At 40.6% G+C, this 26,665-nt stretch overlaps 1 protein-coding gene across 1 annotated transcript; it reads right to left on the bottom strand.

Annotated features, from left to right (window-relative positions):
* Window positions 1-757: 757 nt before the first annotated feature.
* Window positions 758-26,665, bottom strand: AFM (afamin). The gene is made up of 15 exons (XM_084759356.1): window positions 26,546-26,665; window positions 24,076-24,124; window positions 23,736-23,868; window positions 21,933-22,144; window positions 21,022-21,154; window positions 20,332-20,429; window positions 19,398-19,527; window positions 14,879-15,093; window positions 10,037-10,169; window positions 7,826-7,923; window positions 6,990-7,122; window positions 4,985-5,208; window positions 4,311-4,443; window positions 1,819-1,876; window positions 758-882 (listed from the first exon to the last, which is right to left on the bottom strand). The coding sequence occupies exons 1-14, from the start codon at window positions 26,655-26,657 to the stop codon at window positions 1,829-1,831; spliced, it is 1,851 nt and encodes a 616-aa protein (XP_084615482.1). The 5' UTR covers window positions 26,658-26,665; the 3' UTR covers window positions 758-882; window positions 1,819-1,828.

The raw sequence follows: 26,665 nt of genomic DNA, 5'->3' as shown, positions 1-26,665 counted from the left end.
GGGCACTTCATATAAAGCCTCTCATATGCTAACAGGGGCTCATGCCCTCAGCTCCCTACTTCCTTCTCTCAGTGGTAGCAACAGGACCCAGAAACCATGTTCCCAGACAGGGATACACACAGAGTTCTAATCTCCAGAGAGTAAGTCAGATCCAACGGTGTAAAAGAGATGCTAACAAGATGACTAAATCTGACTGCTTAGTCATGTGTGTGCATGCACGCATGTGCGTGAGTGTGAGTTTGTGTGTGTGTGTGTGTGTGTGTGTGTGTGTGTGTGTGTGTCCTCTGCCTGACTTTTTATGTGAGTACTGGGGCTCAAACTCAGGTCCCTGGGATTGTACAGTGTGATGGATAATCTTGCTTGTCAATTTACACCTGAGAAGAGGAACTCTCAGCTGAGAAATAGGCTCCATCAACTTGACCTCTGGGCATGTATGTTAGGTGCTTTCTAGATTGGTAAGTTCTGGCTCGGCTCTAAAAAAAAAAAACACAGCTGAATGTGAGTCTGGGAGCAAGACAGTACAGAGGACTGCACCTCCAGTTCCTGCCTCCAAGTTCCTGTCTTGGCTTCCATAGATGAAGGACTATAACTCACAAGGTAAAATAAGCCTTTTCTTCTCAAGTCACTTTTGGTCATGGTATCTGTCACAGCTACAGAAGCCAACCTGGGGCATACAGCAAGCAGTTCACCGGCTGCACCACAATTGATTAATTTTGTGATCAGTTTGGTAAATGACATCAGTCTGTGAGACAATCTTATACTCTCATTTTATTGCCTTTTGTAGTAACATGATTCAAGTAAGGGTTACAGAAAACACTTCTATTCCATTCTTCTTAGGAGCTGATCTTCAGAATAGAGAGAGCATCTGTAAACTGGTACTGGCTGAAAAGGAAAAGAAAAATATATGTTTCACGCAGAGAAAGAATCAGAACTCAGGCAGTAGTCACATGTTTAATAAGATGTCATTTGTATCACCTTTGAGCCGTACATGGAGTTGTAAGCCAGGCCTCTCCTGGGTCCAGATCTCTCTCTCTCTCTCTCTCTCTCTCTCTCTCTCTCTCTCTCTCTCTCTCTCTCTATCTCTCTCTCTCTCTCTCTCTCTCTCTCTCTATCTCTCTCTCTCTCTCTCTATCTCTCTCTATCTCTCTCTATCTCTCTCTCTCTCCACTGGGCATCATTACTGCTGGCTAGAAATTAGTGTCATGGGTGGTATGTAAACTTCAGAGAAAGGGGCATCCTTTATAAATATTTTTTGAAATTGCAAACATATTTTTGTCTACAAAGCTCTTCATTTATATGTTGACTGTGCCCCAGTACAGTGATTTTCAGTGAGAATCTCAGAAAAGAAGAAAGACTTTTGGAAGAAGGTTACTGAGGCAATCTGTCTGTTGAATACTGCCTGAGCATTTAGAACTTCTCTTCCCCTCCCCAACTTTAGCTCTTTGTGGTAATGTCTCCCTCTATACTCCTGGCTGGCCAGGAATTCATTATGTAGCCCAGGCTAGACTTTCAGCCATCCTCCTATGCAAGTGAATATCCCAAGTACTATGATTAGAAACAAAAGACCACAGAAAGGCAGAGACTTGAGTCACTCTGGGTTATTCAGAAAATCATCAGTCCTGGCACTAATGTAGCATTCTTGCCTTTGTGTAATGATTGGCATCCAGAGAAACACATGAAGACCAGAACCAGGCAGTGGGAGCTCCCAGGTGTATTGGCTAAATCAGAAACAGACACCTGACACGCAAGAAGGATAAAGCCACGGAGGCCGAGCATACTCATGAAGTTTGGACACTTGATTGAGATAGAAATGTTTACCTCTGGTATTTTAACTTTGTTTCTCGGCAGCTTGACTTTCGTTACCAACTTTTGAGCCCTGGGGGAGGAAAAAAAAAAGAAATAAAGTCATAGGAAGAAAAGTTTGAGATAGTCATGTTTAAATTTAGGAAGCATGCTCATCTGAGTGTTGAATGAAGATATAAAAGAGAGAGAGAGAGAGAGAGAGAGAGAGAGAGAGAGAGAGAGAGATGGGGGAGGAAGGGAGAGCAAGAAAGCATTCCTAATAACCTTGAGAAAAGACACTGAAGTCTTTTTATGAACAACAAACAAATTCATCTTTCATCTTTCTTTTTATACAATTCTTAAGGACACACTCAGGCAAATGCTATATGGAGGTTAATGTCATCTAATTAAAGGAAATATATTTTTAGCAAACCAACAATTTGATCATAGTATTTCCAAAGACAAAGTCACTCAACAAAATAGAGGATCCTTAAGCGGAATGAAATATTCGTATAAGGTGTGTGCCTGCGAGTTTGCATGATGATGCACAAACAGTGAAGAATTTATGCAGTACACCTCAAGCTGCTGCCGAACAAAGGATGAAAAGGGCAGCTGGAGGCTTCCTCACACCCTCCATGAGGCCATCCACTGGGGCTGACACTCACAGGCACCAGGGGCACAGCACAGCAGGCTGCTGCCATGCCACAGCCTCAAGAGTCAGAGGAGCAGGGACAGGTCCTCCCTCCCCCCTTGCTCCCTTACCTTCACCTCCCTCATGCGCTGTCAACCCGAGTAACCTTGGGACGATCCAGAAAGAGAAAACAGCCACCTGAACACCCCCCACCCCCATTTCTAGTACCCTTCCTGCCCTTCGCCCTTCTCAGCTGACTATGATTTCCTTGGCAAGTCACCTTGACCCCATTTCATTATGATGACAAGAGACTCCAAGACAAGGAGTCGGGAGGGACGGTGTAATGCCAGCAGAGTCATTACCATCCTTACTTACAGATGCTCGCCACAGCCTTATCTAATGGGAACAGCCAAAGTCATAAAGGCAACGCAGCTGCTTTACAAAAGCCCAGCGCAGCTGAGTCGAATGATGCAATCGCCATTGTGGCATCCTTCATTTTCGGTCTTGCTCTTCATGTGTTGTTTGCTTGGTGGGGGGCGGGGGGCTTTTAATATTTGTACAACTTGGGAATATTGGATGGATAGATGGGAAATTTCTTATGAATCATTTATGCCTTCTCCAGGAGTGCTCCTTTTAATCCTTCCCAGGAAAGTCCCTAGCATACTACGCCTCCCACTTTTAGGGAGATATCCTTATCCGGAATTCTTGAAGGTCTTTCTTATGCCCTGGTGGTTGTGAGTCACAAAAAGATGCCAGAGACAACCTCCTCATGAGGCTCCCGCTCCAAGACACTCTTGCAACCCCTGCCCCTGCCCTTATTCAGGAACAAGGTAATCAGACCGAAGTAAACTTAAAAAGCTAAACGCACACCTTTAATCCCAGCACACAGGTGGCGGAGGCAGCTGGATCTCCCTGAGTTTGAGACCAGCCCGGTCTACAAAGCAAGTCCAGGACAGCCAGGGCTACACAGAGAAACCCTGTCTGGAAAAACAAAACTAACAAGCAAACAAACAAACAAAGATTCCCTTTTCTTAGAAAAGTTAGCTCATGCAGGACCACTGTGGTGTCATGTGACCAAGAAACAAAAGAATACTAAGATCAGGCATATAAATAAATTCTACAAATATATAAAATAGAAACATTGTATTGTGCCAACAACAGTAATAACTGCAGCAGCTCTGGCCTGAAGACTTTTCCTGAGCCTAATGACAACTTGCCCTCTGGCCATTGGAAGCTGATAATACACTGCTCAGGACATGGCGATCTGCCCAGACTGGCTTGGAGATTTTTCTTCCTGTCTAGTGCCCTTGAAACCGCAAGATTAGAAGTTGGCTTGTGGGGTTGATGGGGGGAAAAAGACTATAAAAGATAACTCTGTGCTGTCACGATTTATCAACGATGATTAACTTATGACCAGGAGGAAGTTGAAAACACATGCTGGGGACAAAATGATGTTTTGGAACATGTATCCCTGCCTCCTGACTTCTGTATAAAGAAACACTCTGACTGCTAGTTAGTCGGGCTGCAAAATTACCCCACCCCCAGTGCTTGACTCGCTCCTCCCTTGCTGACTTGTAGCTCCACTGCAGGACCTGGCTATTGTCTGGGCTGCCGATCCCTTGCCCCCAACCCCTGCAAATGATGAATGTAATTTTGTTTAAGTTACACAGAAAGAAAAAAAAACAGCAAGGTTTGGAGCAAAGTTTGCTTGACAGTTTTTCTTAGGGCAGAAAGTTTCTAGAATTGACATCTAAAGTTTAGCTTGGTGGTAATTGTGGTCTTAAGCGCAGGACTCTTGGACATGTGCAGAAAAGGGAGGATCGCATAGGGAATTCTATCTTGCTAATCTTTCCAGAAACACCTATAGACTCTCAGGGGGAAAGCAATAAATAACCACCTCTGGACGGAAACAGGCTTCTGGCTCCTGCACTTCGCCGCACTTCTCCTCAGCCGCAGTGAACTTGGTGAGCAAACACAGATGCTCCTCAGCCGTGCTCCCCGGCATCTGCTTCACTAAGTTGACCATAAACCTGTGTTCAACGACACCCAGCCGAACCGGTGAGTGATTCCCCTCTGTAGCTCCTCTTCTTCCAACTGGTTGCTACCGAAATACATGCCCTAGGCTTCAAGTTCAGTGAGTGTAAAAAAAAAATGTTTAAACTTTCTATTTCTGCAAGGGTCTTATAAAACACACACACACACACACACACACACACACACACACACAATGTAATAGCATTTTAAAATATCCATATCATCCTCTCTCTCTCTTTCAAAAGAAAAAAAAAAGCCAGCTCATTTGCACCTGCCCAGTAACCCTCTGGCTAATGCTTGACCCATCTTTCAAAATCACAGCTTGGTCAATAGATTTCCAACAAGGGACCCGATCATCAAGTTGTTCACCTTTAAATAATAGAAATAAAGACACAATGTTGTTTGGGGGCTAGGAGTGTAAACAATTTGTTGAACAAAACAAATTGCATCAGCCAAAGTACCTAGCCACCATGGTAAATTTTCTGAGACAGAAGTGCCTTTGGGCTGTGGAAGGGAGGGGTGGGAGAGAGCTCCTACCTGTGCTTCTTATGCGGAAGGTCTTCCTGGTGAGCCTGGCACCAGTCTGCATGCAAAGCAGACACAAGTGCAGAGACCGATGGGAGCACATGGGTCGTGTCAGCTTTCAGATTCTCAAAGCAGTGTCTTCTGAAGGCGAAGTCTGTTTTGCAGCAGTGATCCACAGCAGGATTGATGGTTTGGTTTTCATTTATTCCACATAATTCTCCAATAACTAAATCTGCCTATACCAATGAGAAGTAGGACACAGTTATGATTTCCAAGGACAATATCCGTGTGTGTGTGTGTGTGTGTGTGTGTGTGTGTGTGTGTGTGTGTGTGTGTACATATATATATGATTAGGTGAGTAGCTAGTTCTAAGACCAAATATGACCTTGCTTAGGAAAGCACAGGTACCCATGAGACTGTACTGTGTAGCAAGAATCTAAAAGCTAAATAGCAGTATCCCCAAAATTCAACCTACAGAAATTAAATGCCTACAGACTAATTTCCTCATGTTGCATACACAAAGTTTCTATTGTGTACAGAGACTTGTGAAGAGCCATTTTAACATGACGATCAAACATGGGTTTCTGTGTGTATCCCCGCCCCCATATTCTCCACCTGATTCCTAAAAGACTGGGAGGAATGTATCCTTTCTCTTCTCAGCTCTCCCTTTGGGAGCAAAAGGCAAATTTTGTAACACTACTTAAACTGGCAGGGTTGACAATCAGGGATGTAGCGTAGAAGGAGCCCACCTGGCATGTGTAAGAACTACAAAATAAGTGAATAAGGCTACCTGTGCCATTCAGGTGCAATACTGTGGTTCTTAAATCATTTGCCCTAGCCAGTGATCTCTGATGATTTCAAAAGAAAGATAATTTGAAAGATCCTTGAAAATGACTTAGCACATTCTCTCCCAATTGCCAGGAACTCATATGATAAGCCAAAAAGAAAATAACATGTCTTGCTTGGACAATGTCAAAACAACAGATAAAAGTAGATAATTCCTATAAATCAAAAATGGAAGGGATGGAATAAAAAAAGTCAAGTACCAGGTCTATAATCGTAGCATTAGAGAGATAGAGGCAGGAGGATCACCATGATTTGGGACCAGTCTGATTTGACATAGTGAATTCTTTTTTTAATATATGTATATTATATATGCAACACACACACACACATATATATATGCAATAAACTATCTATAGCAAGAAGAACCATGACACAATCATGAATTATATAAATGTTGTATTCTTAGTGTTTTGGCTATTTGTATTTGGTAGCCTTGAAGAAAACATCTTTCTCATCTTGGTGAGTCTAAAATTCTGAATGTAAATCAATCTCCATCACTTCTTGTCATTATCAACTTAAAACATCTATGTAGACCTAAAAACCTTTCAACCCCTAAACAACTAAGCTTCATCATAAAACTAAACTACCTGGTCTTCAACTCCATCAGAGACTTGAGAAGGAATAAACTTGATTACCTGAGTATGCCAGGAGTGCAGGTTAGTAGCTTTCCAATTCTAAGCCAGCTAGCACTTATAAGGAGATTGTCTCAAAAAATGGGAACAAGAGGTAATAGACAGAGTACCAACAGACATGCTAATATGGAAAGAGGAAATAATCTCCTTGATCCATCTCTAGAGCCACAGGCAATTAACAACTACCGAGGATGAAGTGCTGGTCTTCCCCAGGTATGACCTCCCCCCAATTAGTTACCCAATACCAAAAAGTCAGGCCTAAAAGCATTGTATATAAATAACACTGAATGGACTCAGGAAGTTTTAGTTGAGTGTGTGTGTGTGTGTGTGTGTGTGTGTGTGTGTGTGTGTGTAAAACAATAATAAGTAGAGAAAAAGAGTGAAGGGGTAACGATATAATTATATTTTAATTTTAAGAATTGCAAATTTAAAAAACAAAGCATTCAGGATGTAATCTGAATAAACCATAATAATTTTTTTTTAATGTTTAAAAAGAAAAAATAAACAAAAGAATAGCCAGGTACACGGGCTGTACTCACCAAGTTATCGACACAAGCGAATTCTTCGGTAAGCGTGCAGCATGTTGCCAAAGCTGTGGTCATTTCCTTACTAAGGGAGATCAGTTCTTCCTCGGAGAGCTGGGGGGCTGCCTTGGTGAACGTGGCAATGTAACTGAAAGAACACACTTCTGTTTGGCTCTGGATGAAGGCAGATACCCATGAACAGCTACTACCAAGCCCACGAGAGACAGGAAAAGTCAGTGCCAGAACAGTGTGATCCTCATCTTACATGGACTGAGGTTGGCATAACAGCAAATAGCAACATTGCAGGAATGATGAAGTCGCATTTCAAACTGTATTTTGTTTGAACTGAAGACGATGAACTTTAACAAACCCAGCACTAGCATGACTATTATTTTTAAATCTAAATTAACTGCATATTATTCTTGAATTCTCATAAAAGCACCAAAAGGATAAATGCTATCCTGTTAAGCAAATCCACTGTAATTATGACTTGCTGAACCCCTGAGGTAACCTCGCTTTCCCAGGAAACAGTAGACACCTGAAGTTTTCTCCCTTCCTGTCTCTCACAGGACAGAACCCAAGAACGTTGATTTGGAGGCGAGAAACCCAAGTTCAGAGACATGAAAGCATTACAGAATCGCTACCCAGAATCCCATATTTCTTTCCATTTGTGGCCTCGCTTCTGGTTAAAGATTCCTGTCGAGGCTCAGTGCAAACTCTTGACTTTTATGTCTTTCTTCCTTCCCAGAGTTGATGAAACTGCCATAGCTGAAAGACTAACTGACATTCTATATTTGAGAGATGATTTGGTCCCAGGCATGGGTGTCAGCCCAGCTATGCGGACAACCTACTGGAGGAGGAGAGCATCCTTTCCCATCTCCCGGAAGCGTTGGCATTCTTGTTGAACCATTGCCAGGCTTTTCTCAGTGGTCTCATTGAATTTATCCTCCTGAAAATTAAAAGCAATCATGATTACAAGCATTTTATCTACAATTGGATGAAGCCTCGTGTCAGCTTGTTGTCTTTCTGTGTTTGCAGATTATGTCCAAACTCTAATTACTATATATTTTTCACCAAATTAAGCATAGCTTTATGGGTACGTGCAAGAATTTGAATTATTCGATTATAGATAAACAATTCAAATAGCTCATTGGTTTTTTTAGAGCTTTAGGACTTACAAGGTATAATTTAAACTTTATCTTGACAATATGTGTGCTTGATCCTTATCTAGAAGTGCCCAGAGAAGTTTTTCTCTTCATCACTAGTAAAGGAACTTTTTTTGTTGTTGTATGTTTGTTTTTGTTTCTCTGTGTAACAGCCCTGGCTGTCCTGGACTCTCTTTGTAGACCAGGCTGGCCTTGAACTCACAGAGATCCGCCTGCCTCTGCCTCCTGAGGTGTGTGCCATTGCGTCTGGCAGCTTTGTGAACATCAGGAACTCTCTAGGGTGACTCAGCTAATAAACATTGCTGTAGAATGGTGTAGGTGCATTTAGCTTTATTTGTATCTTTTCCCTTCATTTAGGTTTGGAACTTAAAACCTCTTATAGTTGTCTTCAATTATGTGATTGACGTTTTTTTCGGTCGCAGCATAAATTGGATATTTTTCTAGGTGTTATAAGAGAGAACCATACTGCATCACATGAAAATGATGGAACAGATGTGGCCCCATGAAAAAAGAGAATTTTCTAGTACCATGACTCATCCAAAGATGAGGAACACAGTAGCTTGATAAGGATAATAACAGAACATAAATGAAAAAAAAGTTTTCATATTACATTGCCTAAATTTGAATGATTATAAACTGACTTTCATAATATGTGGAAGAAAAATATAAAATAAAGCAAAAGTAGTATATAACAAAGAAATTGTGAAAAAGTTGTCAAATACGCCTATAAAATATGAAGTTATATTTTATAAGTATATGAAAAGATAGGGAAAGCTATTCGTTTCAATATGAAAACAAAAATAAACATGAAAACATTTTTATAGAAAATTTAAAATAATATATAAAAACTTGTATCCTAGGAAAATTTTAATGTAATTTTAAAAATCAAGCCATTTAAAACATAGCCACGTTTTTACCCATAAATCTATTAAGCCTAATCTGCATGTGAAATATTGGCAAAGGCAATATTGAAACAAGCATTGTCAAGCAGTGCTCTGGGACTCAACTCTGGCCAGAAAAAAAAAAAAACTTCCAGAAGTTAACTTAACAGTTTTGTCAAATGTTTCTAAAACTCTGTATAGTTTGACCCCATATCCCCCTTACCCGATGATCTATCCTGAGAAGACTACAATTATTAAAGAAAATGTGTAGAATGACATTCTCACCTATGAACGTCTTACACAGTTCTAAATACATAACTAACATGCTGAATGTCCACACATAGTAGGACAGCAGGTAAGTAAATTACTTCATATCATTATGTGAGAATGCCAAGCTCATGAAGGGAAAGGTTTTCTGCGCTAAAAGCTGCAAGCCACATGCTCCGGGAGCCTGTGGAGGGAACACAGCCTTTTTATCACCTTGAGCTGAGCCCTGTAAGGCTCATTTCATACACTGATACCCTAAGGAGACTAGATTTCTGTTCTTTAAAGTCACTAACTTTGTGACTGTAATAGGAAACAAACATAGCACCACTCAATACAAAGCAAAACGTTTCCTGTTATACTAAATAAGAGAAACTTCAGATATTTCTTAAGAAATGTACTTTTTTTGATCTCAGTTTTTAAAACACGTGCAAATATGAGGAAAGAATATGAAAGAAAATATTCAATCTAATATTATAATTTTTTGTGACAGGGTTTCTCTGTGTAGCCTTGGCTGTTCTGGACTGGCTTTCTAGACCAAGCTGGCCTTGAACTCACAGAGATCTGCCTGCCTCTGACTCCCGAGTGCTGGGATTACGGGCATGCGCCACCATGCCTGGCCATGTAATTATATATCACATGTAATATTATATGCAATTGTATATTTTTATAGCATAGCATATCATTATAATCAGAAAGCTTTTATAAAAACTGTTTTTCCGTTTTCTGCATCCACGTTGATGGGACCTACCGCGTGGCGGTAACAATCTGCTGGGCTCTCTCTCTTGCAGCAATCTTCTAAGAGATCCTTGTACACTTTAGTAATTCTCAGAAGCTCTGGTGACGACAGTTCAGCATGTCGCCTGGAGTATTCGTAAGTGAACCTGAGGTGTGCAAAACATTTATGATGTTAGAACTTATAGAAAGAACAGAATACCCATTTCCATTTTCATTAAAGCTAGTAAGATCTCATAATGTGTCTGTTGTCAGAGCTAAATCTGAAATCTAGTCTGTTTACAGAACATTTTACACTATTTTTTTTTGTGTTATATTTCAGACTAACTTTCTTTCTTCATCAAAGAGGATAGAGTTGTTGGAATTATATAGAAACAACTACTAGAAAAAATTAATACATGAAGCGTCACAGGCACTGCATGATGCCAGCCGTGCTTGCAAAACTCCATCCAGCCTTCCTGACCCTCTCTCCTGAGAGACACACTTGGAGTCGCGAGCCCTGACTAGGAGGAGGTGGTGCAGGCCCTTGTTCCTAGCATATGCCTGGTGAGGCACAGGATGGCTCTGTACACTGCTCCCTCCTGTCTCTTGCCAAATAATGGGAATTACTCTTTCCTTAACTCCAAATCATAGGTCATGGGTTCCATGACCTAAGAGAAAGGATCCAAAGGCATAAGAGCATATGACATGAGGAGCAGAGGTACGAGGGCGAGGAAGGAAGGTGACATTGTGAAGCCACAGTTGGTGCTGTACGTTGGTTCAAACTTCAGTCGTAAAGACATCCTGGCCATACAGACACATTCTCACTCTATTTCACTTGGTATGGTAGGATAAACACTACCTTGTATCTGAAGGCACTAAGTCCTGGGCTGGTTATGCCTACTGCTACAGGTTAAATTTCCCTATTCCTGGAATAGGAAGTCCAAAATGCCTCAGAATCCCAAACTTTTTGAGTGCCAAAATGATATTATAAGTGATAATTTCTACATCTAAACTCATGTGACATGCTATAGCCAAAATGTAGGTGTATTAAAAATCTGGTATACAGCTGGATGGTGGTGGTGCAAACCTTTAATCCTAGTACTTGGGAGGCAGAGGCAGGTGGATCTCTGTGAGTTCGAGGGCAGCCTGGTCTACAAAGTAAGTCCAGGACAGCCAAGGCTGCACAGAGAAACCCTGTCTTGAAAACAAAACAAAATCTAGTATACATTTCATTTAATTTAGTTTATACACATAAGATGTATATGGAACATAAGTGAATTTGTTGTTTAAGCTAGGGTCCCATCCCCAACATAGCTCATTATGTAAATGTAAATATCCCAGATTCTGTTTAAATCTGAAACAAACAAAAAACACTCTAGAGACTTCCAAGTAAGATGGTGGGATAGAAACTGTCTTTACAAAGCTGACAGAGGAGGCAAAATGATAAAGACTACGCTGTATTCCAAAGACAGAGATAAGGGAGAACTTTAGAAACCTATGAAGGCAATGGAAAGGAGCCTAGACCAGGGAAAATGATGGAAGGTACACTAATCAGAAGTAAGCAACGGGCCCGCAAAGAGGGCTCAGTAGTTAAGAGCATGTGCTTCCCTTGTAGAGGCCTGAGTTAAAGTCCCAGCACCCATGCTGGAGGGCTGCCTGCAGCCATCAAGGACGCTGGCCTCCATGGACACCTGAACTCACATGCATGCGGCACATTCCCCCACACAGATACACACAGATACACATAATTTAAAAGCAAACCTATGTGCAGCATCAGTCACACAGTTGTCTGGTGGGTGGTGGCCAGGAGAAGCAGAAGTCACTATCAAAAGCAGTTCGCTTCTCTTTGCTGAGTGGTACTGGGGATTGAGACTATCAAAACCAACAGATGTTCAGATTGCAACCCAGAAACAGAAGAAGATAAAAAGTGGGGCAATGTGAACCCTCGAAAATATTATAACCTTTCAACTGGTGAACCCAAAGATATCTAACCGGATTAGATAAAATGCCAGTTACAGGTTTCAAAGGTTTTCTGGTAAGATCAATCAATGCCTCCAGGGGAGGAGGGGGGCAGGTAAGACAGGAACAAACAGATGAATTTTGCCCAGGATCTGGAGAGGAAAGTTAAAAGAAAAAGAAAAAAGATACGGAAAAGTCAGCAAAACAGATAAAATTAGCAACATGGATAGAAAGATAGCAAAGTGGAAGATATATTCAGCAAGGAAACAAAAGAGCAAAGAGTGTTGGAAATGAAAACAATCCATCAGTCAAATTAAAAAAATAAGTAAATAAACCACTGTGGAAAGCAACAGCAATAGAGTTAATAAAGCAGATGAAAGGATGATATTTGAGATGGAGGCAAGGCTGACAAAATATAATGCTCAAACATCTGTAAACACAAAAACAACAACAACAAACCCACAGTGTCCAAGCTCTTGGGCAAACAATCAAGAAACTACAGTGCAGAAGAAGAAGCTGAGATAATCTTCCAATTCCCAAGTGTGGGGACAGAAACAGACATTCCAGAACAAGAGGCATTGAGAACCCCAGATGGACATGATGGGGGCAGAACCTATCAAGAAGTCCAAAATAAAAAGCAAAAGGCCTATGCATGAAGACAAACTCATTGTAATGTCAGATCTCTCACCAGAAATCTTAAAAGGAGGAGAGTATGGCTGACCTACTCCAAGTCCTGAAAGGAAAAAAAAACTGGCAAACAAGATCGCTATATTTGGGAAAGCCTTCTTTTAAAACTGATGGGGGAGAACATTTCAGGGCTAGCACAAATTCAGTTCATATCTAAAGGAATATTACACACACAGGAAGAGGGAAGCACCCCCAGGCACTAAATCCCAGAAAGAAAGAAATTCATGAGACTAGTTGAACACAGGAGAGCCAGGGGAAACAAATCCATCATGGCCAACATGGTGGAGCAGCAAATCCCTAAAACGAATAGGAGTGAAAGGTAAGGAGAAACTATAACCCAACCAACTAGCAAAACAGCCTTGAAAACGACTAGAACTGGAAAATGTTCTCAGCTAGAACCCTGACTGTAAGTGGTCTCAGCTCACCTATGAAGAGATACAGACTGGCAGACTGCATTAAAAATCTAGATCCAGCTGTCTTTTGGCCACATGAAATACACTTCACTGATAAAGAAGCTCACATTGAAGGTCAAAGGGTGGACAAAAGCCTAGCAAGCAAACGGAAGCCAAAACACAAGCTGTCATGGCTATTCTGAAATCTGTCTAGACTTCAGATGAGAACTAGCCACAGTTTTAGGAAAGTCACTCTATATCACTAGTGGCAATAATTTATCAAGAAGATACAATTACAAATGCATATATATCTAACATTGAGGTTCCCAGTTTAATGAAAGAAACACTAATAGGAATTAAAGATTATCTAAGTCCTGGTAAATTCATAGTGAATAACTTTAGTACTCCACTTAAATCATCCAAGCTAAAAATAAACAAAAGCCCTCAATTAAAGTGGGCCATAGATCCAAATGGACTGGACAAACTAGTACAGAGCATTCTGGTCCACAGAAACAGAATACATGTTCTTCTCGGTGCCCATAGACTATTCTATAGTATAGAACATAATAGGCAACAAATCAAGTTTATCAAATACAAAGGGATTGAGGTAATTTCCTGTATTTTTAAAATCATAATATAAAGCTAGAAATCAATAGCATAGACTACAAAATATAGGAGGACAACAACACACTCTGGAATGACCAGACGTATCATTGAAGAAGTCAGAACAGAAATGAAAAAAAAAAAACTGTAGAAGTCAGTGTGCGGATTGCTCAAAATTCTAAAAACAACACTACAGTGAAACAAAACCATGTCATGTCTGCCGGACTCTAAGTCAACACACCACAGAGAAGCACGCACATCTGGGTTTAGTTGCTGTGCTGCTCACAATAGCTAAGAAATGGGACCACCAGCAGATGAAGAAAGAAAATGTGTTTTGTGGCATTTTTTTCATCCATAAAGAAAAATAAAATAACATGATGGCATTTGCAGGAAAAAATATATGGAACTGGAGATCATTATATTAAGAGAAATAAGCTTGCCTGACTCAGAAAGACAACAGATACTGTTTGTTTCTGTCAGACACAGAATCTAGATTTAAATTTTTGTATGAGCAAGCATACATGTGTGTGTGTCTGTGTGTGCGCACGTGCGCGTGTTAAGACCTAAAGGAGGTCTTAAGAGAAAGAGAGGATGAAAAGGGACAATGAGATACACATGACTTAAAAGCACATGGAGGAAAATTGTTGGGGAAGAAAGTGAGCAGGAAATAGAGGGCAGAGGGGATGGAAGAAAGAAATGGAACAATGGGGTGGTGAATAAAACCAAATAGAGTGCAACTAAGATTCATATTTAGTCTTGTGGCTTCCAGTCCATTAATCTTCCCCTCGGGAACAGTGGAGTGACATATCTGGACAGTCAAGCCAGTAACTTCTTACGACCAGAACCCCTATAATCACTTCCTTACTTTGCCATTTTCACTTGTCAATATTGCACAAGTCACTCAACTCCTTTATTTCTCACTTTGCTCATTCAAAATACTGGGGGAGATGGCACTTAAACTACACCCGGTCTTAGAATTAAAATGGATAATCTGAATAATATTTTAGCCTATTTCTTGACATATATTAAGTATTCAGTAAATGATAGCCATCATTATAACAGCATCATTGCTTTTGCTTAAAAGTGTACGAAATAACGCATGCATGAGCCATGATCTCTATAAACTGTGTGATGCCCGTGAGCTGCAATGCCTTATCCTCCACCCAAACCAGCCTGCATAGAATGCCTTATATTTTGTTTGCCCTCTTAACTTTCAATAAAGAGTTATATAGTACTCAGCAAAGAACTTGTCCGGGTTAGAATCTCGTTCTTGACACACATTTTCACTGTCGGTAAATTTGGGTTCTCTGGGGGACAAGTCTTCCGGTCTGTCGTCTTTATTTGTGTTGATTATACAGTCTTCACGCTCTGGTGTTTTCTTTCCACAGCAAGCTTTGATTTTACTTGAGATGGAATCTTGTTTTGAGCAAATTTGGCTTATAACCTGGCTCTGTAACAAAGAGAACAGGAAAAGTTTGGAGTTCTAGATTTTCCTCATGGCTGCTTTTTCCTTCATAAAAGAATGGCGGCCCACAAAGCCAATCCTGAATTAGCACCCACCCATCAACTGATTAGATAGATAATATTCATTCAAATTTCACACTAACTTAATACTCATTAAGTTTTGCCTTAGCCCAGCTGTTTTCTGCCTTTAGGACTTTAGGTCGTATAACCAAGAAAAGCAGTAGGCGCTATCATAGACTTACATTACATGTTATATACTGGTCTTTTAAGTACTTTGCCCCAACTTCTCCGGGACATTGACAGCTTCACTATTTTTAAATTGCTGTGTTGATTTAGTTCTGTGAGAGAGGACACACATGCTGCCATGGCACACATGTAGAGGTGAGAGGAAAGTTTGTGGGAGCTGTTTGTTTCCACCATAAGGGTCCTGGGGACCAAACTCAGGTCCTCAGTCTTGAAAGCAAGTGTCTTTTCCTACTGAGCCATCTCACTGGTCTCACTGTCACCTTATCTTCTAGTGTTTCTGAGCCCATGAGAGTGATCTGTGCTCGTCGCAGTGGCCACTGAAGATGGCAGTCTAGTTTTCTCTGCTAATCTAGTTTTCCTGTGAACTAAAACTATCTTTCCAAGGACAGAGCAAAAGCATAAATATTTGAAAAGTGAATGAAAAATCAGTTAGGGGGCCGAGAAGGAAGGCTCAGAAGTTAAGGTCACCGACTGATCTTGGAGAGGACCCAGGTTCTGTTTCCAGCACCCACATGGTAGGTAGCTCATGGCTGTCTGTAACTCCAGTTCCAGAGGAGATAAAGCCCTGGCTTCTGCAAGCACTTGCACAAGTGTGGCGCACAAGCACATATATACATAAGTATAAATGATACATCTCTTTTTAAAAGAAGGGGGAGATCTTCCAAGAAAGGAGAAATAGACTATAGTGATACGAAGGGACAAAGAAGAAAGTAGAATAGGAAGACTACATGAGGAGGAGGCTGGGAGGGCAAAAAGAGAAAGATGGCAGAAAGGAGGGAATGTGGGGAGGGACAACTAAGACTAAAAGTCCCTTGAAAAGTCATGTGAGACCTACAACTGCAGAAGCTCTCTAGATATAGATATAGATACAGATATAGATATAGATGTAGATGTAGATATATACAGGTAAGAAAGGAATTTAAATGGAGTTGCCATGTAATGAGAGAGAAAATGCTCCAACTAGACATCTTAGGCGAACAAGTAAAACCCCCAGTAACAGGAGTGGGTTACATCTTGTTGAGTTGTTGGCCAAAGGTGTCCCAATGACCTCCCCCAAGCACAAGCTACTGCCAATTCTATGGGTTACCCTCAACAGTCTGTTGGTGAGACCCTGTTGCTGAAGACACCATTTCTTTATGCCATTGAACATGGAGAGATCTAGACAGTGCCCAACTAGAAGCTTTACTCCTACTGACTGGCATTCACAGTGCTGGAAGGTACTGTGTACGCTACCAGAGGAGGAAAGTGTTCATCAATATCACCCAGTTACAAACCCTGTGACCTCCAGAAGCAACCTGCCTGAAAGATATACTGGTCCAATAGTGGGACAAATGTTATGGGAGTAACCAACCACTTTTTAAATTGGATTTAAGGCCCACTCTACGGGATTGAACCCATACCTGATACTGACAGTGCTAAAGTGGGCCAAGACACTAGATAGATCATGGGTCTTAGGGGGAAATCTACAACTATATTTCTGGTAAAAATGAAAATGGCAATAAAACAACTCCTAATGATGTATTGTTATACCCATAGATCAAGCACATCACTCCACCCTCATTAGAGATTCTTCTTCTTACAGTAGATGGGAAATAATACAGAGACTCACAACTGGTCAATGTGCAGGGAGTGAGAGACTTTGGACCACTGGGTCCTGACTGGGATGTCTTTACCGAACCCTTCCTCTCAGGTTTCATGGCTCTATGTAGAAGACGAGGGGGTAGAAAGACTGTAAGAGCCAGAGGTGGTAAATGTTTCTGAGAAAACAGCATCTTCCAGACATAACAGAGGAAAGTGGACACAAAGTCCCAGCCCTATCTAAGAAGCTTTTTATGACTGGTATCTGCTGGGAGAGGAAAAATCGGTTTTCTCCAATGGAGTAACACTGGCTTCATTAACCACACTCCAGAATGGGCCCCAAGCTCAGGAGCAGTTGTTGTTAGTCAACACAAAATGAATTCCATTTTTGTGTGTTTCCTTTCTGTTTTGTTTTGGTATTGCCTTTGCGTTCGTTTGTTTTGTTTATTTCGATTTTTTTTCTCAGAAAAATAAAGGACATGAAGTTGGATGAGCAGGGAACTGGGTAGGATGTGCTTAGGGGAGGAAAAAGAGTATTTATTGTATGAAGAAAGCCAATAAAAACCCCAAAGACTGGTTAGGGAATTAACCGTTACAGAAACTACCAAGTGGAGCCTTCCCAGATAGAAGAAGCTTTCTCATTCATGTAATCATTTCCACGTGGTTACTAAAAAGTTGAAGCTACTCAAATGATCCAATGTATATAGCATGAGAGAAACCCCTGGCCTGGCCCCATTCTCCCCTTTCATCACCACCCCTACCCCTGCGTAAACCTTGGGGACAAAGGAACAAGGGTTATCTTATTCACACAGGACTAGTTTTAAAAGCAGATTGGCCCTCACTCTCCTCTCCCAATTCTCCTGCACTGTCACCTTACCCTGCCCCATGCTCCCTGGGTACTTCAGGTCTCCCTAACATAGTCAATATATTCCCACTGTCTGAAATCTTCTAGTAGACTCTGAGGGTGAGGGGCCAGAGGAGTTCTAAGGCTAAGATGAGAAGTGGCATAGGAACTGGTACCCCATTTCCAGAATTCATGTCTCATCTGAAGCCAGCATTGTTCCTAGCCCAGCACTTTCTGATTTCCGGAGAATTCAGTCCTATTTTCAGTTCATGACAATTGAATTTCTTGCATTTCTCCGTAAAGACATTAAAGAGGAGGAAATTTGAAATACAATATGATCTCTTAGTTTCAGCTTCAAGCCATAGAAAATTTAAATTATTATACTAATTTAGTAAATTCGATTTAATATTATTAAACCCACATTTCCATAAACAAGCAAATACCACAAAAATAAATTGTGAGTGGCATCCCTTTAACTGGGCTACACTTGAGAATAAAATCATTTGGGAGAACATGTTCTGTCCACTGCTTAATTTAAAGCAGATATTCCTCCAAATACCCTAAAATTCAAGTCATTTAGGTAATATGCTGTCTTTGCTGTAAGTAAAACAAATTTAAAGCCATCACAGCAAAACTTAATTTTAACTAAGAAGAAATCCATGTATTTTTAATGAAATGGTATTGAGTTGAAAGTGCATGAACAATTTCAGCTCAACATTATGTTTACTGGTATATTCCTTTACAAAAATCACTTTAAGGGTTATCACATACTGGCGTAGGAGGAAGAATTGGGAAGATGTTGGTCAAAAAAACAAAATTTCAGGTCTATAGGAGCAATAATGTCAAGCATTCCACTGTTGATCGTGGTTGACGATAGTTAGCAACAGACTGTCATATAATTTGAAAATTGTCAAGGAAGGAAATTGAAAGTAAGTACTCTTACCACAAAAACATAAGTATGTGAGAACAATATAGAAATCTATATTAAGTAATTTTATTTAGCCATACCATAATGGCCATATACATTAAAATATTATTATTCATGCCATAAATACATGTACGTGTGTATATATAGAATGTTTGTATACACACACAATATTTATTGGTCAACTATAAAGAAAGAGGAAAGGGAGGGAGAGAGAGGGGAAGGATGGAAGGGAGGAAGGAATGGAAGGGAGGAAGGAAGAAAGATCATTTGAATTTATTTCAAAAATCTTAATAAATCAAAGAAAGCAACTTTTAAAAAACTTAATAATAAGGTCATTTCCTGAGGCTTGCTGGGGGTTTGTGGCATATAAGAAATGAGTTATTAATGGATGGAAAAAGATAAGAATGAAAAAAAAGAAAGAAAAGAAAAAGATAAGGATGATAGTGGAAGTTGTAGTCTAGTGAGATCCCTGGTCCCAGTCACCACTATGAGGAAGTAGAAGAGAGGAGCCTTGAAGTCTCTCGATGTAAAGGAATGACAGACTGATAACACCTAAGTAACCGGTGTGTACTATACACAAATGTATCACAGTACTGCACTGAATCTCATAAGTATGAGCAACCTTCTGTAACAATTAGAAAAAAAACAAATATTAGAAATCATTGGGTTTTGCTCTATTTTGAAGAAAATTTACCTGGCTCTGGGTGCAATACACAACATCCCCTTCGCAGCATCCTTCATACATGGAAGAAACATCTTCTAAGAGGGAAGTAAGGTCCTTAAATCCGATCTTGGGGAATTTTTTACTGAATACAGCAATGTTTCTGGAGAGACCATTAATAGACCACTAAAATAATTTGAATAGACAATAGAAGGAAGGTCTTTATTTATATAACACACAAATTGCGTACGTATCAAGGACAGTCGATACCATGAGTTTTTCCAGATGTTCTCATCAAATAGCTGATAGTACTGTCACACGGTCTATATCAGAGGCTCTCAGCCTTCCTAACGCTGCAACCCCTTAGTACAATTCCTCATGTGGTGGTGATCCCACCCATAGAGTTATTTCCATCGCTACTTCACAACTGTAATTTCGTTGCTTCTATGAATAATAATATAAATGCAGATATTTACTATGGTCTTAGGCAGCCCCTTTGAAAAGGTCGTTTAACCCCCAGAGAGGTTGCAGCCCACAGGCTGAGAACCGTTGAGCTACATGATCTCTTGGAAAATGACAGGCTGGTATTTTCCTACCACCACCCCACCTCATCCCCAAAGTCTGGACTCCACCTAAGAATGGTCCAAGAAGGGCTCTGTCTTCCATAATTACTACAGCTAAACACACCATGTGAGCTGCCTGCAGTATGTATAGAAAAGCCATCACACACGCTTTCCAAAGGAATCTCAGATCAACATTTCCCTTGGCATCATCCTTTCAGCCTGTGTCTTTTCTCGCCTTGACCTAATGACCTTGTTTCGAGCCATCCATGTAGACTGACTCACCTCCCCCCAAACCCTTAACCAGGAAGACTACAAGTGAAGTCAGCACCTATTAACCAGAAAGAGCAACAACCAAAACAAAAAAAGAAGCAAGAAAATACAAGAGACATGGTTACAAAACTCACATAGAGTTTACGATACTGGGTCCAAACGTCATAAGGGCTCCGCAAACAGTTTTTTGATAAGAAGATGATGCTTTTAAATATTGTGTGATGGGAGCTGCCTGAAAGATAAAGAAAATAATGTCGAGATGAGGCCAAAAATCTCACTTTTTTCCTTAGTTTTCAAGCACATGTAAGGAAACTACTCCAGAAAATTTCCAGCTACAGAAAATACATGTAATTTCGATCTGAGTAAATTTTCATGTTGAGGGAAATGTGTATCTGTGGCACATGAAAAAGGAAGGGCCAGTATTCCTGATGACAGCATTGCACTTGGTAGAAGAAGGCTTGTTGCAGTGTGTCCCCTGAACATGGCTGTCCCCACTGGCACAATCCCACTGTATTATTAATGCCAAAAGACAGGACGTCACAGGCAAAAGCCACCACACCAGCATTTACCAAAGAGACTTGCACACTGGAGCTTTCTTCCAGTTTATAAGGGAGACAAAACCAAAAGTGAGACCCTGGCAAGCAGTGAATCTCTAGAGTTCAAGGATTTCCGGTAAACGGTCCATTTCTCACGCCAGTGAGCGTGGTAAGATAATATTTCATATGGCAAACATGCTTTCTGAGGTGTTTAATTTTAAGTGACGATCTGGCGCCATGCCACTGGGCGATTCCTCATTCTCTTGATGAACCAAGCGCTGGACCCACCTTGGCTTGAAAGCAGGTCGCTTTCTGCAGCTGTTCACAGCATGTGGTCGCTGCCTCCTCAAACCAAGTGGCAACTCTGAGAAGAACAGGCGCAAAGACAAAGGGGTTCCTCCTGGCAACCTCGTACATGTAGCTAGAAAACATTAAGGTTTTTAAGAGAGAAAAGATGGAGAAAAGGAGACGAAGCAGGATGATTGACAAGACAAAGGAAGGGAGGGATGAAGTAATTTGTAAAAAAAAAAAAAAACGAAGGGAAGGGCAAGAAAGGATTTTAGCTTTGCAGAAAAGTTCACTGAAAAGCCCTTCGCGTCTTAGCTGGAGCCACTGCTAACTCCAGATGAGGCCGTGCTGTGTGTGTTCCTCCCTCCCTTCCTGTGACACAGGAAGACAACGGTCATCTAAACATACCGTATCTGACATTCAAGAATCTCCACAAGCTTAAAAGAAACTTGTGATTGTTTTCAAAGCACAATAGCTTTCCAGGGAAAAGAAAAGTTCCTTCTGCGTTCTCTAGAGTACCGCAAAGAAATTTGAGGCTAAGTGTTTAATAATTTAAGTTTTCCCAAGGGAAAGGCTGCAGCTTCCCTTGGGAAGAAAATACTTCCAACCCTACGTTTCCTAGCTTTTCAATGCTGTGTATGCATCGTGTTAGAAGATAGAAAACGCTAATGAGAGAGTCTTAAAAGCAGGGTCCATAGTCACATCCTCGCTCAGCACAGCTCCTGACACAAGAAACAGTGAATGAATTTATGAAGCAGCCTATTCACCAATAAACCCAGACATGCAAAAAAAAAAAAAAAAAAAAGCAGAAGTTGCTTGAAAAATAAAATTATAAAGCTAAAAAAAAAAGTGGATTTTAGCCTAATAAGAACAATACCTCTAATCCTTTTTGATACTAAAATTAAACTTACAGGTTTAGAAAAGATTCGCTGTTATTTTTATAAGCTTGGCATTTCTCTTCTGGGTCCAGAGTAGGGAAGCGGGGCAGAAATCCCACGTTAGCTTTCTTGTTCTGGAAGAAACAGAGTCGTCTTGGAATAGCGGCTTTGTTGCAGCAGTGAGAAAAATTAAGCTTCTGCGGCAGCCCCTCCATAGCGCAGATTTCGTCCTGTATAGCCTCGTTCTGTGTAACAGAGAGGAAAGCAATGTTTTGTCACAGTGAAGCTCTCAGTGGGTAAAAGGATAGCGTCCCTTTGGGGAGACGATTACAGTTTCGACGCATTTATCTACAGGATGTCTTTGCTAAGGCCTTCGGAGACCATCCCACACTTTGTGAAAGTTCATCGAAGACAAGCCTCCCCCACCTGTCACTCTTTCTGTAATGTCTACATTAAGGCTCTGCAATAGACCTTGCGTCGGTAACTTGTCACGCGCTCCTTAAGCTTGTTGAGAGGGGATTCTGGAAGTGAAAGACGCCCCCCACCCCCTTGTCTCAGACTCAAGCAGGTTTATGTCAAGTGTCCTCTAAAACTCCCTGTCTGAGGCAGACTGGCCACCAAATCCCGTGACAGGGAGAAAGGAGACCAGCAGGGATCTAAGAGCACTAATAACACAGTGCTACTTCTAATAGAAGTTATCGTACATCCCATGGTAGGGAAACGTCCGCCGTGGGATAAGAAGCCAGACGCTCAAAGACGGAGAGAGCAAGCTGATGGCCTGAAGAACTCGTTTGGGAACTCCAGCAAGTCATTTTCAGAAAGATTTCCCTTAGTCACTTCTTTTGTTGCGTATTTTAAGTGTCCAATTTGGTAATGTTCCTTTGGTTTTTTTTCTTTTCAACTAAGCCATTCCAGTCATTTCTGTGGATGTTTTAAGAGCCTGGTTTGATGCTGTTTTCCTATTTAGACGCTGCTTTTACTCGCTGCCTGCTACTTGTTGTTTTTGTTTTGTTTTTTACTTTTGCTTGCTACATGCTCAGTAAATGCTCTTCTTTGACATTAAAAATTGCTATTATAGATCATCCTCGGTACCAAACAAAGTCCTCTGTGGATTTTATCTCCCAGAGTCATAGTGTGAGTATGGTCATGGTGGTCAGCCATTTCCTGAGATTCCATTTGGAGTCAGCCCACAAGAGGGAATGTGACGGTAGAGCACACAGCAAGAGAGGCAGCCAAGAGAACCTCTGACCCCTGGCATGTATCTCCGACTGTTACCCCTTCCTTCCCTTGTGTAGAGGTTACAGAGTGTCAACAGGTCATAGGCCTAGAGATTGAAAGTGCACAGCTCAGCATTTCGCCTTAGGATTGTGCCTTATTCTAAACACTGAGGCTAGGCAGAGTAAAAAGTGTGTGTCAGGAATGGAGAGATGGTCCCCCCATTTGGGGTGCATTGTGTCCTTGTATGGAACCCTCGTGTGCTTCCTACGCCATGAGCTCACAACTGCCTGTAATTCAGCCATCAGGGAATTTGACAGCCTTTTTTTAGCATGTGCATATACACTCACACACAATTAAATATGAAATCCTATGTGTCTAGAGCACCATTCTTAGATCTTGTTTAGATAATAGTTGGAGATTGAAAGACGACTCAGTGGTTAAGAGCACTGACTGTTCTTCCAGGAGACCTGGGTTCAAATCCCAGCACCCACAAGGCAGCTCACAACTGTCTGTAACTCCAAGATCTGACACTCTCACATAGACAATACATGCAGGCAAAATACCAATGCACATAAAAATCAAAGGGTAATGTTTAAAACCCACGAGCAGTTTACTCACAGCTGTTTTTGAACACTCGGGAAGTGTACTGTCAGCCAAGCACCTCTCCTTGTAATCCGTCATGACCTTCACCAGCGTCTCCACCTCCTCAAAGGATGCTTCCTGGACATACTGTGCAAATGCGATGATGGTCCTGCAATGGTTCATGGAGGGTACACAGTGATCTTCTGCAGAGTCTCTCGTTATGTCTAAAAATAACTCATAGAAATGGCTAATGCAGTTACTCTTTATACAGCTGCTATGTAACTAAGTTATATTTGAGCAGCCTTTTGCCTTCCTAGAACATATCAGATAATGATACAAAAAAAGTCATCATCAAAGGGAATCCGGAAAAACTCACAGGTATGGAATGTTCTCGGCTATGAATTTCTGGGTACCATTGAGGTGATCTGAAAAGCAAGGGTGCTGAGGTCATTACATATCCTTACATTTTAGCATTGTTTTCAATAAATAACTTTACGTGACATTCCAGTGTGAAACTATAAAAAGCTTATGGTGGAAATGTTTTAACACATTTAATAAGGAATGTACAAGTCAGACACACACACACACACACACACACACACACACACACACACACACGAAAAAAAAACTTAAGACCTCTTCAGAGCTGAGTGTGTATTCAGGAATTATAAATTGATTATTATTTGAATTCATCTGAAGCTGGCCAGATTTTAGATTTTGCAGTGATGGTTTGCCATTTGCCTGTTACATGTCTATCATTTATGGCAAGAGAAGCTACGTGACTATTAACTGATCGGTAATGTCATCAGTGCAAGGCTTGATGATAAGTATCTTGCATGGTAGCAGACAGTGAAGTCATGTGATCTCTAGGTTCCCCCAAAGTCACATATCCTCTCTCAGATCACAGAGGATTTATGTTTGTCCACATAGGCTAAATTTTTGCAGTGCTTATTTGTTATCAAGTATTGCTCTGGGCACCGTGAAACAATCAACAATGATCAATAAGGCCACCTTCCTTGAACCTCAGCTTCCTGAGCACGCACATGACAGGAACTGCCTCATGCACATGACTATAATCCAATTTAGAGTATAGCTAGATATTCATCGTGCATGCCTTGTAATCCCTAAGCAAAGAGCTAGAGAGGATTTAGGGGAAGTGTCCTATTAAGACTGAAAAAAATTTTTTTCAAAATTAGTAGGAGAGTAAGGTGCCCTGTCTTTTATGTAGAGAAAACATGTAAATAAAAGCACAACAAGAAACTTTGAGACATATTTGGAGAAGTGAAATTTATTTCATCAGAGGAATGAGGACTCTTTTAGAGTTTGAGTTATGAGGATTTTTGCATGTAAATCCAAGAAGTGTGGGCTTCAATTGGAAGCCATTGAGATCTTCATATGGGACACACACACACACACACACACACACACACACACACACACACACACAATTAGGAACACTAGGCAATGAAGCATCCTGTGTGCTGGTCCCTCCCTCAGTGCCTAACAACTGGAAAGTGGCAGGAACCACTTGTCTTTCTCCTTGTCAAGTAGAAAGAAGGGAGAATAATTGGATGGGATACAGTTGGAAAACCATGAGGGGACTGTAGCAATTGTTCTACTGAGGAAAAAAAAAAAACAACAGGACCTGAATTTTTCTGGGAGTAATAAAAAGAAGAGAAAGCACAGTCACAAAACACAGTAAATAGACAAAAATGTCAGGGTCTAAAATGGGTTATGTGGGGAAAGCAGAGGAAGACCTCAAGAACTGGCATCTCTTCAACCCTGGGATGCTCTTACTGAGGGGTACCTCGTGGACTTCCTGGTAGGACGTAACACAGGCCAGGACCACTGTGATATTCTGGATGCTTTTGTGCAAATTATATTCATTTTTAATTTATTTTTAAAGATTATAATATTATATACTGTTACATCATCGCCACTCCACGTCCTCCCATTTATCCCTCCTTACTCTCTTTCAAATTTGTGGTCTCTTTTTTCATTAATTGTTGTTATACACATTATATGTGTATATACATACACATATATTCTTAAATACATAGATACATGCTCAGTCTGTATGATATCATTTGAATGTACATTTCCTAGGCTGGTATAAAGCAAATTATATTCATATATAGAAGATGTGATTTTCTGGCCAGAAGGATTTAAAAAGACCTTCCTCTGAATAGGAAATTTTTAAGGTTTCCTCATTTGGACATTAAAAATGTAAATATTGTCCTTTCCTCCAGGCTAAAACCTCCTTTCATAGTCTATTGGGGTGTGTGTGTGTGTGTGTGTGTGTGAGAGAGAGAGAGAGAGAGAGAGAGAGAGAGAGAGAGAGAGAGAGAGAGAGAGCTGAAAGAAGCAGGGTATCATATAGCCTGAGGGTATTTACCATCCAGTTAAAAGACATGTTGGATAACCAAGAATACTTTTTAAAGATTATCTATAAACTTTATACATATGTTTAGATATGTGTATATGTGTATTATGTGGTAAGCATGTATATATTGTATATATTTTTCTTCTCTTAGAATAAATTTATCTACCACAAGAAATATTTATATTTTGATATATAAATTATATCTCAAAACAACACTTTCTATCCTCTATTGATTGTTGGCCATTTCTGAGCACATACACCTTGTAAAATAGATAATATGACAACAAAAATGAAAGTCCATAGTGGGTTGGTTGAAATTACTGACCAGAATAATATAAGCTAAGAAAAGAGAGAAAATAAATAAATAAAACACTGGAGTAATTAAAGTGTTTAAGAGGCTATGGAAAAGTAATTCCCCTAAGTTAGTCAGTCATCCCTCATGATAAACAAGTAAATTCCTTACCTACATCTTGAGGCTTTGTGGGTAGAGCTAAGGATTCAGTCAAAGAAAACAGGAAAAAAATAAAGCCTGGACCATTTAAGTATTTCATGGTTAAATAAAACAAAGGCCACATTCAGGAGA

Source organism: Acomys minous (assembly GCF_964271855.1).
Source record: "Acomys minous genome assembly, chromosome: 15".
NCBI lineage: Eukaryota > Metazoa > Chordata > Mammalia > Rodentia > Muridae > Acomys > Acomys minous.
The sequence above is the reverse complement of the archived record's forward strand: the minus strand, read 5'-3'. Positions and strand labels throughout refer to the sequence as shown.